The 15,902-nt window shown below is 38.4% G+C and overlaps 1 protein-coding gene across 1 annotated transcript; it reads left to right on the top strand.

The window, feature by feature from the left end:
* The first annotated feature begins 210 nt into the window (after window positions 1-210).
* PDK4 (pyruvate dehydrogenase kinase 4) lies at window positions 211-13,557 on the top strand. Its single transcript, XM_061413495.1, has 11 exons — window positions 211-674; window positions 1,669-1,810; window positions 3,441-3,512; window positions 4,255-4,439; window positions 4,613-4,699; window positions 5,162-5,239; window positions 7,006-7,082; window positions 9,076-9,174; window positions 9,361-9,471; window positions 9,754-9,867; window positions 11,347-13,557. Exons 1-11 carry the CDS (start codon window positions 560-562, stop codon window positions 11,488-11,490), a joined length of 1,224 nt encoding a protein of 407 aa, XP_061269479.1. The 5' UTR covers window positions 211-559; the 3' UTR covers window positions 11,491-13,557.
* The last annotated feature ends 2,345 nt before the right edge of the window (window positions 13,558-15,902 follow it).

Genomic DNA, 15,902 nt, shown 5'->3' with positions numbered 1-15,902 from the left:
GGTAAACAAGGACGGGTCTGGGCTGGCCACTAGCCCACGCTCTCCGGAGTCCTGTCCCAAGGGTCTGATCTTGAGCCCCCGTACCTCCTGACGTCCGCTTGGGCTTCCTGCTATCCCCTGACACCTGACAGCCTCTGGGGGCCAGGCCCCCGCGATCTGGAGGCGGGACCCAAAGTACTTTATCTGAGCCGACTGGCGCAGCCCCAAGTTCAGGAAGCTCTCCAAGTCCCAGTGACTCCTCCCCTCTTGGGCGGGTGCAGGGTTGGGGCGGGGGAGTAGGGGGACGTGCAGGGAAACAAATAAAATCTCGGGAGGCGACGGGAGGTGACAGGACACGAACTTGAGTCTCAAGCCACCTACGGCTCCGCAGACTCACTGGCCGACTCCTCAACCGCGAAGCCCCACCGCCTCCCCGGAACCTCAGCCCAGGCCGGGGCGCACGAGGCCGCTGGCCCACCTGCTCTCCCTGCCCGGACGCGTCCCGCCCCTTCTGCGGTCCCAGATCAGCCTTCACCCCACAAACCAGCCCCAACTCCGGCCAGGGACTGTGGGCATCAAGATGAAGGCGGCACGCTTCGTGATGCGCAGCGCTGGTACCCTGATACCCCGCGAGGTCGAGCATTTCTCGCGCTACAGCCCATCCCCGCTGTCCATGAAGCAGCTGCTGGACTTCGGTGAGCGGGGACGTAGGGCCCGGGAGGGTCTGGGGAGCTGCCTCAGCTTTCAGACCCGGTATAGGGAGGACTCGTTAACTTAAAACAACCGGGGTCCGCTTTCCCGCGGAACCCTGGAACCTCGACGCCAGCACACTGTTTTTCTTAGATCTGCCTCCTTTCTGACAGTCCAGTTCAAGGCCACTTGCAGCCCCGCTGATGCCTGCCGGATAGTCTGAGCTCACCCTCCTCCTTCGGTCCTAAGCTTTCAGTCAAAAGACTTTTTGCCTCCAGTCATCATTTAACAATAGTGAAACTTCCCTTTTTCCCTAAAGAGGAAACATTATCCCCTCCTTCATCGCATATTACTTCTTGGAGAGGATTACTTGTATTATTAAGTAGGCTTGAATTAATTGCTATTTTAACCTCTAGCCACCCTCCACAGGGTTCATCTCTCTGTAGTCCTAACAAATTTCTTTGTTTCTTTACCTTTATCATTTGTCTCTATATTTGCATTACTGCCGAAAATATTTGCAAACCTTCGGCAGAAAAATCTTATAAAGAAAATTTCAAGCATTTAAATATATTATTATTTATCACTAGTCTGTAAACATCAGGACATCCCCCCCCCCCCCCCCCACCACCCCCCCCCCACCCCCAATCTTCTTAATCCAGCTTCCTATCTAGAACTCTGAATGATGCGGTCTTCTCGACCTTGTAGTTGGATTGAATCCTGCACTCTTTTAGAAATACTAAGAGCCTTGGGATATTATGACTTCTTGGAAGTGAATCCTCATCAAAAAGAGAAAACAGTAATTCTCATATTTGGTCACTTTTTCTAAAAGAAAGAAAAAGATAAAGAAGATGCTTACTAATGAATTATAAGTAGATGCTTAATTACTATTGAGGATGAAATAAAATTTTGTAATATATATGTGTGTGTGGATAGTTAATGCTACTCAAATATATAATTTAGGTACATGTTTTTGAAAAAAATAAATGTTGTTTATTGCAGGTTCAGAAAACGCATGTGAAAGAACCTCGTTTGCATTTTTGCGACAAGAGTTGCCTGTGAGGCTGGCCAATATCCTGAAGGAAATTTATATACTCCCTGACCGACTAGTAAATACCTCTTCAGTGCAATTAGTTAAGAGCTGGTAAGTGGTGAACCATTCTGAAACAGTCTCTAGTTTTAAAACAGTTATCTGAGTATGAATTCTTACAATGTATTAAAATCTTAATTTGAAAACAGGTGGTCTGAACCTTAACTACTTAGCAAGATGTAAAGAATTTTCTGTTAATCTAGGGTAAGTTATCCTAAGGGCAGTTATGAAGCTGATAAAGTAGATATTTTCACAATATAATTTTTACCTCTAGAAGAAAATATGAAAAATAATCAACAGTTACCATATTTGTGTTTTAAATCATAAAAGAGTTTGATATTGCAAAAAGAATCCTATCCTAGAAATAGATATGGAATGACTACTATTTAGAGAGGGCCTAAAATGTCTTGCTGGCATTTGGCTATTACTATTCAGAAACTAAGTGGAGAGTCTGGCTAGAATTAAAAATTTGGGAGTATTCTGAATAAAAAAAAAGACATCAAAGATGGGGGCTTCCCTCATAGCTCAGTTGGTAAAGAATCGGCTTTACCAACTTTACCGCTTAACTTTACCGCTTTGGTAAAGAAGACCCCGGTTCAATTCCTGGGTAGGGTAGATCCACTGGAGAAGGGATAGGCTACCCACTCCAGTATTCTTGGGCTTCCCTGGTGGCTCAGCTGGTAAAGAATGTGCCTGCAATGCGGGAGACCTAGGTTCGATCCCTGGGTTGGGAAGATCCCCTGGAAAAGGGAAAGGCTACCCATTCCAGTATTCTGGCCTGGAGAATTCCATGGACTGTATAGTCCATGGGGTCGCAAAGAGTCAGATATGACTGAGCGACTTTCACTCACTCACTCACTAATCTTCATTGCTTACAAACCAACTAATGAAGCAGCCTCTGGATTCAAATCCCAGCTCTGTCTCTTCTTAGTTGTAAAAATCCTTGGTTAGTATCTCTATTATCTCTAAGCCTCAACCCCCTCCCCCCGTCTATTTTGGAGGAGAATAAAGATGATGCCTCAAAGGGATATTTGGGTGCAATTAAATGAGGTAATCCATGTAAAAAGCACCGAGAACAGTGCCTGGCCCACAGCCAGCACTCAGTTCAGTTATGATCTCTTTTTCAAAATAAACACTGAGTTAGGGAGAGTAGATAACCCAAAGCAGCAGATTTTCGGAGAACAGAGCCAGGTTATTCACCGAGGCAGATATATACCAGACCTTCGCCCTAACCCACCTTCTGCACAGCTCTCTGTTTATTGATTTAAGGAATATATGTATTATACAGTCATTAAACAGCTGCAATCTGAAACACAGACTCAATCCCTAGTATGTACTGCTGCTTTCAAGACTTCTACTCTCCTATGAATGCAGTAGGAAAAAAGCATGAAGCCTTCCTGTAAAAGTTGTTTCTAAATGATTTTGCTATAAAAATAAAGACTCCTGACAAACAAAACAGAAAACTGACTAGTGATCTGGGATAGTTAAAATTTTAAGTTATTAAGTTGAGGGTTAAATCGTTTTCTTTTTTCTAAGACATAATGTTTTCCAAATGTCTTGGAAGAAAGTTTTCATTTTAAATATACTTTCTCTCTTCAAATCTCTTGAAAGAAGCAATCTATTTTCAGCCACCTGTAACTGACTATTCCATTTTAAAACTTAAAACACACCTATTGCTTTGTAGGTATATGCAGAGCCTGATGGAGTTGGTGGAATTCCATGAGAAAAGCCCAGAGGACCAAAAGGCATTATCAGAGTAAGTGTTATGCATTAGGACAAGTGTCTAAAACTCTGATTATAAACATCATATTATTTTTTAGAACTTAAAGGATAATTTATAGTATTGTCCTGAATAGTAAATAACTACCCCCTTACAAATGACAAGTTTTGGCTTGCTGGTTTTTAAAAGTAATAGAGAACAATGGCATGGAACATGATTCTGAGAATGAAATATGTAGAGGATTTTTTGGAAAAGGAACTCTATTTTTATTATAAATTTAGTATGATGATCAGATTTATAGAAGGACTTCCTATCACATAATACTAACGCATGACAGTGTCACTGGAGGGTAAACATTTTTCTTTCAGAGTAACTGACAGTTTCTAGCTATAAGATTCTTTTCTAAATCTGACAAGAAATTTGAAGTTTCTTTCACAATGGCATTTTAGAGCCATCTCCAATCTGACTTATTTTTTTAATTATTATTTTTTAAAAGAGAAGCCTTAGTGAACAACTAGAATGAAAACACCAGTCACAGACCTGGTATTTTCACATGCAAGCTAAAAGCAAAATAAATCTATTTATGAAACTGTCTCCTCTACTGTAGTCAAAGAATCTGTAGTGAGAATTAAATAAAGCTTCATCCAAACATTTTATCATTTGATTTGTTTAGATGGGTACTTGTAAAAAGCTTTAACCTTCTTTGAAGTAATCTAAGAAATATAAATTAATGAAACTTACTTGAACCTCTATTAACCATAAATGTATTTTGGCTTAGTTTTGTAGATACTCTCATCAAAGTTCGAAATAGACACCATGATGTAATTCCTACAATGGCACAAGGAATCCTAGAATATAAAGATGCCTGTACAGTTGACCCAGTCACCAATCAAAATCTTCAGTATTTCCTGGATCGATTTTACATGAATCGTATTTCTACCCGGATGCTGATGAACCAGCACAGTAAGTTAGCTCATCACGACAGTCATGATACATATAGGGATGGGTGGAGAATGTAAGCTGTACTCTAACTAGATACTTCACTACTTGGTGGGTCACATTCTTTCTCAGTGGTAGTTCTAATCATTATTATCCTGATTTTTATAATGATGCTCTTTGTTTTTATTTTTCAACAGTCCTTATATTTGGTGACTTACAGACAGGAAACCCAAGCCTCATTGGAAGTATTGATCCAAACTGTGATGTGGCAGCAGTGGTCCAAGGTAATTTGTAGGTTTCTGCATTTCCCTTATTGAAAATGTACACTATCTGATTGATAGTAATGTACACTATCTGAAATGTACACTATCTAGTCAGTTGAGGTGACTCTCTGAATGAATTCATATTCAGAGTATTCCTTTTATGTTTTTATAAATTCTGTAATGAATTTTGAGAGTCAAGTATTTAAATATTCATTATAAAAAATCCAAACATCAGTAGCTAATGTGCCACACTCTCATATATCGTATTTGATCTTTGACCTGCACATATTCCTATAGCAATAGCTATAACGTAAACATTGTCATTTTTTCCAATAAAATATTAAAAAGGTATTTTTAATATACATAAACCTGAACTCTAATGACTATTTTAGGTAAAAGGTAGTGTATACACTGATGATCACTTGAACATTTTACTTGGCATAAATTCACTTAATCATTATGAAAAACACACTTCCATTCCAGATGCCTTTGAGTGTTCCAAGATGCTTTGTGATCAGTATTATTTAACATCTCCAGAATTAAACCTAACACAAGTGAATGGTAAGTTATAAATTCTATATATTTTAATCTGTAGAAAATTCAGTCTTCTCCCAGTATGATTTCTTCCTGTATATACAAAGCAATTTCTGTGTTCCTTTTTTCTCTTCTGAACTTGCCTAGAATTTTTACACTTTTTTTTTTTTTTTTGAAGCCAAGGCTCTCTTTATCTCAACTGGAAAGTTCCAATTGAGTATATTCAGTTGCTAAAGACAATTCATAAAGAAGAGTGGTTTGAGCAGATAATGTAGGATTTAGGGCAGCAGCTAAGTTCCAGTATCCTAGATCAAAGAAAGATTGCTAAGTTCAGAATGTGGGGACAAGGCAGGCAGAGTAGGAGGAACCACTTGGTAATGGAGATATATTCCTAAGGAGGTTACTTATCAGACCTGAAAACAAAAATACTTTAAATTGTACTATAAGAAAGAAGCCAGTCATAGAAGGACAAATACAATGTGCCTGCACTTACATAAGGTATCAAAAATCGTCAAGCTCACAGAAGTGGAGAGTTGAATGGTGGTTGCCAGAAGCTGAAGAGGGGAAATGGGGAGCTGCTATTCAGTAGGTATACAGTTTCAGTTATGCAAGATGAATAAGTTCTAGAGATCTGCTCTACAGCACCACTCTTATAGTTAACAACACTGTATTGCATAGTTAAATATTTAAGGTATATCTCATGTTAAATGTTTTTACCAAAAATTAAAAAAAAATTTTTCATGTAAGTATACACCATGGTTTTGGAAGCAGAACATACTTCAGAAGGGCTTCCCACACTGCCTGAAGTAATTACAGGATGAGTGCAATGCACTATTTTTATCTTATCCCATAGTTGCTTCTCAAAGCAAGACCATACACTTAAATTGGAATAACCTTCTCCTTGCCACTCAAAGAAAACATCTTTTTCAAGTAATCATTATACAGGAATAATATTTGTTGGTGGAGAGAATTTAAATCGAGTTGCTCAAATTAAGAGTACCCTAGCTCATGGATTTTGGAAAGGGAAATGGAACTGATGGCTAAACTAAAAGTAGGAGTGGACTGAAAAATATTTCTCAGCATTAACAGAAATGTTGCATAATACTTGCAGATAAACTGCTTGAACTGTTTGCTGAAATAAAGAGGAAATTGTGCCAGACCTTGTTTTCAAACTCTGCCAAGGCCTGAAACACTGAAGAATAATACTTTTATTTTTCTTTTCAGAGTATTATGAGGTTTTTGTTTCTGTTTTCTGTAGCCTCTTGGTGAAAGTTAAGCATAGTTAGCCTATGGGATTTTATGTTTAATTCACAAAAATCGAGAATAACCAGATGGGTTATTTTCCCATGCATTAAAAATATGAAAATTATAGCTGCTGCTGCTAGCATCAATTTTGATGTTATTGTAGACTTTTACATTTATTTTTCTTATTTCTTAAAATGCATATAATTTTAACTCTGCAAGTGTTCAATACACAAGTTTTGAAAGTAGAAATAACTAATCCATGTAATCTAATTTAGAGCATCCTCATTTTACATTTATCTGGCTTTATGTATTTGTACAGAAATGCAAACATTAAATCATAGAGCACTAAGAAGCAACTGTAATAACATTTTGAAAATAAGCCAGCTGTGTTTACTGTTTGAAAGGGAAGGTTCTAAGGTAGGATTTTAGAGGAGGATGGGGAGTATCCCAATTCTGTTCAAATCTAAAATATTAATCAAATAGATATGACAATATATTTTAATGAAATATTTGTTTCCCAATTCTAAATGAGCTTAATTTTTTTCTAGTAAAATTTCCAGGCCAACCAATTCATATTGTGTATGTTCCATCTCACCTTCACCATATGCTCTTTGAATTATTCAAGGTAAGACACTTCACAATAATTGCATTTTTAAAAAAAGTTCACTGGTTACATTTTTATTTCATTTATCATCCTCTACTGAACAGGAGCCTCACTCTCTTCTCCCAAGCATGCTTCTGTGTTCTAACAGAAAGAAGCTACAGTTAATGTTTGAAAGGGTACATGCAGTTCCTTGTAGCATCAACATGTATTTGAGAATGTACAATATGACCCACTATGTCACGCTCCCTGTTCCCATTATATTCAGGTGTCCAACAGAGCACTAGTTATTCATGCATTCATTAAGGAAGGTCATAGGGTGAATGCTTCAGTGACCGAGGCCTGTTTACCCACCCCTATGGCCGGTCCAACTCCAAATCCAGAAATTCAGGTCCAGAATTACTGGAGGTGGCAGGGCCCCCGTCTATGACTAGAATATATTCGGAGGACAGTCAGCTCTTTCAGTGATCTACTTTAATGTGAATGTACATCACCTGGGAGTTTTGCTAAAATTCAGATGCTGTGGGTCTGGGATTGGGCCTGAGATTCCGAATTTCTAATAATCTGACAGTTGATGCTGCTGGTCCACGGTCCACACTTTTCATAGCAGGACAGTACGGTGTGTGTGTGCTAAGTCACTTCAGTCCTGTCCGACTCTTTGTGATTTTATGGACTGCAGCCCACCAGGCTCCTCTGTCCATGGGATTCTCCAGGCCAGAATACTGGAGTGGGTTACCATACCCTCCTCCAAGGGATCTTCCCAATGCAAGGATCGAACCTGCGTCTCTGGCATCTCCTGCATTGTCAGGCAGGTTCTTTACCACTAGAGCCACCTGGAAGCCCAAACAGTAGGACAGTGCTTCTCAGACTTTAGTCTGCATTACAGTTACCACAGGCCTTGTTAAATATGGGTTCTTCTGCCTATCTCAGAGATTCTGATACCCTGGACCTGAGAATGTGCGTTTCTAACAAGCTCTTAGAGGATGTGGCTGTTATAGGTCTGCGATAGTCAGGTACTAAGGATCAAATCCTGTCCCAGGTTCTAAGCCCACACTAAAACTCTATCCTTACACCAAAAGATAGAAAAACACTTGAAGCTTTGTGACGGTTCCTGAGTCTCCTGGCCTGGAGAGGAGGAAGCCTTAAAAAAAAGAAATGTGAAATCTGCCTCTGATATAACTCAGAGAACCCACTATTTCCTAACTTATTCTAATACTAGTGCAATGAGGTATTGATTGTACTACAAGCATGTGATCTATTTTATTTCACTTCAGCTAATGATTAGAACTTAACATTGTTATATAGAAACCTGAAAGCAGATAACCCAACAGAAGGGTAGGAGAAAAATGGGTAAAATAAACCAAACTTTGTATGAAATTCATCTAGCTGTCTGAAAACTTATTTGGGTTTCTTTCTGTTAAAGGACAAAGACTCTTTTTTGTTGATTTGATTTACTTTTAAATTGAATGGTTCAACTCATAATAGTTATTTTGCCATCATAGGTAAAAGTTAAGATGATAATCAAATGCAAATTGAAATTTAATTTAGAATTATTTACTATCCTTTAACATAGTAACAGCATTTTCCCATCAAATTTTATAAAAGCCAATAAATTGGTTCAATGATTCACTGTTTATTTGTTATGTAATAGTCTTTGGTGCTAAGATGTAAAATGTAATGGAAAGTCAGAAAAGAAAGAGCCAGGAAATGGACTATAAAAACCAATTTCTACATTTAAATTAAGCTTACAAATAAGAATTTGACAGCTAGCAGAATTGTTTTTCCATTAGACATTACTCCCAAGAGCTATATTACATGATAAATGAATATTTTTCATTATACATCCTGCATGACACATTCATAAATGGCTATTCACAGAGCTATTTTACTCCTAACTTAAAAAAGTAAAATAAGAACTTTGAATTACCCTCTGTGCTTTCATTTTAAACATAAAAACAATTATTTATTGTCCCTCATCCTTCTGCCATTGAATACCTTGTGGTTTTGTTTTCTTTAGAATGCAATGAGGGCCACAGTTGAACACCAGCAAAACTGGCCTTCCCTGACACCAATTGAGGTGATTGTTGTCTTGGGGAAAGAAGATCTTACAATTAAGGTAACTATTCTGTTTTGTCTTTTGAGTCCTTCTTAAGAGAATTTTTAAAAAGGAGTCAATAATAATAAAGCTCTCTGCTTTGAGCTACAGATCAAAGTCATGTACACCAGGTGAAGACAAGACATTTTTGTATAGACAAATATACATTGTTTTTAGCATATAGCTCTGATGACTTGTTTGTTTAAGATTTCAGACAGAGGAGGTGGTGTTCCCCTGAGAGTCATTGACCGTCTCTTCAGTTACACGTACTCCACTGCACCAACGCCTGTGATGGATAATTCCCGGAATGCTCCGCTGGTAAGACCAACTAAATGGCTAAGTTCACCCCAGCCACCTAGTTCTAAATGTAGAGGAAGGATTACAAGGATGTATTTAGGCAAGTTAATCAGTTTAGTTAAACTGGGCATGGGGGATATGAGAAGGAATGATAAAGCCAACTAAGAAACAGTTATCCAAGGGGTTTCCGATTGGAAGCAGAAGATATGTGTCTAAGTTCTAGGACATCAGTATCAGGGAATACATTTTGTATTTCTATGATTGTGTTCACTTCTTTGTCAGTAACTGATCTTTCCCTTCCAGGCTGGTTTTGGTTACGGCTTACCAATTTCTCGTCTCTACGCCAAGTACTTTCAAGGAGATCTAAATCTCTACTCTTTGCCAGGATACGGAACTGATGCTATCATCTACTTAAAGGTAAACTTTAAATCCAATATTAAAAAAAAAATCATATTTCTGAAAAGATTGCTTCTGAGTTCTATGGTCCATGGTGAATACCCCAAACTGAGTGAGCACAAATATTGACCACAAGCCATTACATTTTATGTTTGGTATGTGTAAATATACTGGTTAATATTTAGTATGGTAATATGCCAAAAAGGAAGTGAGGCAACCCTACCTGCCTCAATGAAGCAAAATGGTTTCCCAAGAAACGCAGTAGTTTCTGAGTGAGGAAATGCTCACGTGAATTTTTCAAGGCAGCTTGACATCTGTGAGAATAGCTGTAGTTTTGTTTTACTTAGGTTTGTGGGAAATGCATATATGCTAATAATGTTTCAGCCTAGAAGACAAGATACTCAAGACCTTAAGCTGACCTTATTAGAAATTCAGGGGGAGGAAAGCTGACAGCTAAGAAGCTGTCAATGGGGTGCCTGGCACTTCCTGTTTAAACTTTAAAACTCAGTACATGTTTTTTCCATTTGTGATACAGCCTCAATTTATTTGTTAAGGTCACTGTCCTGATTCTGGTTAATCATTTGCCAACTAGTTCAAATGAAAATACATTCACAGTCATTAGCAACTAAAACATTAAGCTTCCAGGCTCCTGTTTTGCACAAGGGAAGTATTTACTACATGGTCATAGGACACCTGAAATAGTTAATGTATTCATTTCTTAAACAGTAAAAATGTCTTCAATGTATTGAGAAAGATTAATGTATTATAGATCTACAGTATCAGACTTTAATAGATCAATAGTATCAGGTTAGGACTCTCATTTTATTACATATACAGACATTTTGCCTGGAAAACCTATTTGTCTATTTTTATTCAACTCTATGAGAAGGAAATGGCAACCCACTCCAGTATTCTTGCCTGGAGAATCCCAGGGACGGAGGAGCCTGGTGGGCTGCCGTCTATGGGGTCGCACAGAGTCAGACACGACTGAAGCGACTTAGCAGCAGCAGCAGCATGACACTAGCAATATCCAGATAAGGGGCATGTGTAACTACTGAATACAAATACTGTTCCCTAATTTATTTTGTTGTTCAGTAGCTAAGTCGTGTCTGGCTCTTTGTGACCCCATGGACTGCAGCACGCCAGGCTTCCCTGTCCTTCACTTATCTCCCAGAGTTTGCTCAAACTCATATCCACTGTGTCAGTGATGCTATCTAACCATCTCATCCTCTGCCACCCTCTTCTCCTCTTGCCCTCTTAATTTATAATTGTATATATACTGTTTCAGCCCCTATAGGGTATAGATAATATTTATTTTTCAATTTTCTTTCATATAGTGCCTACCATACCATGGACTCTTGGTGTGCTTTTATTACTAAATTAATTAAAAGAGTGTATTTGAATGTTTGAATGCTTACCTCTGAGTTTCTTTTGAACAATAACTTTCGGTACAAATTACGCAACGAATAATTTCTCTGGTTTGATTTTTCCCTCTTTCAGGCTCTGTCTTCTGAGTCCATAGAAAAACTCCCAGTCTTTAACAAATCAGCCTTCAAACATTATCAGACGAGCAGCGAGGCTGGAGACTGGTGTATCCCAAGCAAGGAACCAAAGAACCTGGCGAAGGAAAAAGTGGCTGCGTGAGGAGGGACTCGCAGACACGCTAAGGGATCAAAGTGGGTCTGTGCCAGGGCTGCTTCCTGAACGTTTGCCCATGAACTCTCATTTCCTCAAAAACAAGCAACAGCAACAAAAACTCCTTGATCCGAACACTGACGTGACCGGAAGAGAGTTCCTTTCTGTGACCCAGGCGAGCACAGTGCAGGACCGCAGGACTAACGGCTGGCCAGCTCTTCATTCTTCTAACTTAGAATAATGCATGAGTTTGTATCAAATCCTGAAGAAGGAATAAGCCTGTTTACCATCAACAAAAAGGGGAATGAGGGAGAAGGGAAGATGAAGGCTAGCAGTTTCAACCGACTGATACTTTAGGCCACTGATTGATGTCATCAGATATTGGTATTTACGGCAGTACTTTCCTGCCACTCAAAGGATGAGGGCTTATTTTATACTGTATGATTAGAAATGTATGTAAACATGTATTTCATGCATTTCTAGACATGAAAAGTCAGTGACTAAAATAACATTTACTTTGAATGAGGACACATGAGCCAACACGCTTTATTCAAAGTTGCAGCCAAGGCCTGGGTCTATATAAAAACTTGGAAGAAAGCCCCTTCTGATAAATACAGTGCCTTTACTATGTTGCTTTTCCTGTTCACACCTCAGATAAGAGGTGAGCACTTCTTGCAAGGTGCATATGTCTTGGTTGAATTTAAAATGTGCACTGAATTCTGGATGTTGGCAGTTGGAGGGGGAGAAGAATTGCCAAAGTGATAGCAAAACCTCACCTTTCTTTGAAACAGAAGTAGATTGGAAAAACCAGTATTAGGGAAAGATATCAGGCATTCAGAATCTAACTCAGTAGGAAGGGCTGTTCTCCACCCTGCAGTGGTGGAAATCCAAAGGCATCTATTTTCTAGGCTTAAAGAGATATATATTTTTATATATTTAATTATGTTCTCTACACTCCACCATTAACATCTGATAAAAATTTGTAATTAACAAATGGTTCAAGAACATTGGAATTTAAATACTTCCTGGAGTATTTTTAACAAATAGCCTGCGGGTAAGAGGTTTTCACGCTGTGGATGGGTGCTCTCATTTCTAAATTGTTGTGAATGAGAGCTAATGCATGAAAGCCGTAAAGCGTACGCGTATGGCACTTTGGGGGAGTTCAGGTGGAATGTGCAGGTGGACAGAGCAGTCTAGCACATTCCTCTCAGAGACGAAACGAAGAAACACAAGGAAAGAAGGAAGGAAAGAAGAAAGATGGAAAAGGAGGATGGAGGGAAGGCGAAGGCAAGCATCTTGCTATATTCCCCATAAATTATTTCAAGAAATGACCCATATTATCATGGATAAATTATTGACGAGGATGAATTGGTGTTTTTCAAAACAGTATGGTTTCTTTCAGTGGTTTTTTCACTCTTACAAGATAATAGGCTTTACAAGATAATAGACTCTTTTGTGAAACCGGAATATTAAAAAAAAAAAAAAAACAGCTAGCATTTTCTGTTTTGTAAAATAATGAGTACCATCTATATGTTGGATTTAACATTTGTGTTTAATTTTCTCATGGCCTAGTGTTGTGGTGCTTCTGGTAGTGGCCACAGAAGGCTCAAACAATTTGCTGTGGATTTCAGATTTTATCATCAGAAGTCCTGGAGGTGACTTTCTTGATTATGGGACTCTGGCTCATGCATTTATTGACTATATACAACTATTTGCAATAGAATATTCGACGTTTCAAAAATCTAAACATTTTTGCATGTAAATATTTGTGTTTACCAAAAGAATTAAAGCAGTTGATTAATAGTTACCCAAATACTGTGAACTGTCTTTAAGACACTAGAGAAAAAGAAATGTTGGTATCTCAGTAACACCAAATGTGTAAATGGAGCTCTATAAAACAGAAATAGTCCATATTGGTATTTGTGAAATCGTGGCAGAGCTTTAGGATCCTAGTGGATGGAAACTGAATGTTCAGGCCCACTTAAATTATTAATGTATAAATTGTGTTTTTGTGTCTAGGTTATGTACAAAGAAATGTGATAATTTTTATAATAAATATTTTTTATTATAATGATAGATGTAATCTTTTAAAGTGCTTTTCTTAAATTAATGGAAAATACTAAGAAGAATTTGAGGTAAAAGTTTTCCTCACTTTACATCAAACTTCATTTATATATTGGTTTTGGAAAAACTTAAAATCTTAATTTTTAAATGAAAGATAAACACTTATAGCATTCCAGAAATTTCTGATTGTCCTTTGCTTTCTTGGTTATGCCCCAATAACACATAGAAAAATATATGTTTATCTACATGAATAAATTAAATAATCAGTTTTGTAATGCATGTATTCTCTATATTTTGGGGATAAATCTACTTTAAAGTCTCACTTAGTGACCGTACTTGCAAATACAGTAGAGTATCAAAATAATTGCCTAGATAATTTAGGTTCCCAAACAATTTATAGATTAAATATATGAACAATAATACAGTAGCAATATGACCGAAGTACTAAATTAAGTGGTGACATGTTTTATCTTTGTTAAGTTCACACTCTTTCTTTACTAATTTAATTCCATTTTATCATTTGACAACCTTCTCTGCTCACCTCCATAATGCCCTTATTGCAGAGTTTGTAACAAAAAGAAGGGAGGGAGTGAAGGAGAGAGGGAGGCAGAAGGAAGGAAAAGAATAAGGGAGGGAGGGTAAAAAGAAAAGCAATTATAATAAAATACAATTAGTGGAATGAGTTTGCCATTACCGAATACTAATATCTTGTCAGGGTAATCATCAGTTCAGTTGCTCAGTCAAGTCTGACTCTTTGCGACCCCATGGACTACAGCAAGCCATGTCCATCACTAACTCCAGGAGTTTATTCAAACTCATGTCCATTCAGTTGGTGATGCCCTCCAACCATCTTGTCCTCTGTTGTCCCCTTCTCCTCCTGTCTTCAATCTTTCCCAGCATCAGGGCCTTTTCCAATGAGTCAGTTCTTCGCATCAGGTGGCCAAAGTATTGGAGTTTCAGCTTCAGCATCAGTCCTTCCAATGAACACTCAGGACTGATCTCCTTTAGGATGGACGGGTTGGATCTCCTTGCAGTCCAAGGGACTCTCAAGAGTCTTCTCCAACACCACAGTTTAAAAGCAACAATTCTTTAGCACTCAGCTTTCTTTATAGTCCAACTCTCACATCCATACATGACCACTGGAAAAACCATAGCCTTGACTAGACAGACTTTTGTTGGCAAAGTAATGTTTCTGCTTTTTAATATGTTGTGCAGGTTGGTCATAACTATTCTTCCAAGGAGCAAACGTCTTTTAATTTCATGGCTGCAGTCACCATCTGCAGTGAGTTTGGAGCCTAAAAAAATAAAGTCTGTCACTGTTTCCACTGTTTCCCCATCTATTTGCCATGAAGTGATGGGACCGGATGTCATGATCTTCGTTTTCTGAATGTTGAGCTTTAAGCCAACTTTTTCACTCTCTTCTTTGACTTTCATCAAGAGGCTCTTTAGTTTTTCTGCACTTTCTGCCATAAGGGTGGTGTCATCTGCATATCTGAGGTTATTGGTATTTCTCCTGGCATTCTTGATTTCAGCTTGTGCTTCATCCAGCCCAGCGTTTCTCATGATGTACTCTGCATATAAGTTAAATAAGCAGGGTGACAATATACAGCCCTGATGTACTCCTTTCCCAATTTGGAACCAGTCTGTTGTTCATGTCCAGTTCTAACTGTTGCTTCCTGACCTGCATACAGATTTCTCAAGAGGCAGGTCAGGTGGTCTGGTATTCCCATCTCTTTCAGAATTTCCCACAGTTTGTTGTGATCCACACAGTCAAAGGTGTAGGTGTAGTCAATAAAGCAGAAATAGATGTTTTTCTGGAACTCTCTTGCTTTCTTGATGATCCAATGGATGTTGGCAATATGACCTCTGGTTCCTCTGCCTTTTCTAAATTTAGCTTTGAGCATCAGGAAGTTCATGGTTCACATATCGCTGAAGCCTGGCTTGGAGAATTTTGAGCATTACTTTACTAGCGTGTGAGATGAGTGCAATTGTGCGGTAGTTTGAGCATTCTTTGGCATTGCCTTTCTTTGGGATTGGAATGAAAACTGAGCTTTTCCAGTCCTGTGGCCACTGCTGAGTTTTCCAAATTTGCTGGCATATTGAGTGCAGCACTTTCAAAGCATCATCTTTTAGGATTTGAAATAGGTCAGCTGGAATTCCACCATCTCCACTAGCTTTGATGCTTCCTAAGGCCCACTTGGCTTTGCATTCCAGGATGTCTGGCTCTAGGTGAGTGATCATACCATTGTGATTATCTGGGTCATGAAGATCTTTTTTGCATAGTTCTTCTATGTATTCTTGCCAGCTCTTCTTAATATCTTCTGCTTCTGTTAGGTGCACATAATTTCTGTCCTTTA

The sequence above is a fragment of the Bos javanicus genome, chromosome 4 (genome assembly GCF_032452875.1).
Source record: "Bos javanicus breed banteng chromosome 4, ARS-OSU_banteng_1.0, whole genome shotgun sequence".
NCBI lineage: Eukaryota > Metazoa > Chordata > Mammalia > Artiodactyla > Bovidae > Bos > Bos javanicus.
The sequence above is the reverse complement of the archived record's forward strand: the minus strand, read 5'-3'. Positions and strand labels throughout refer to the sequence as shown.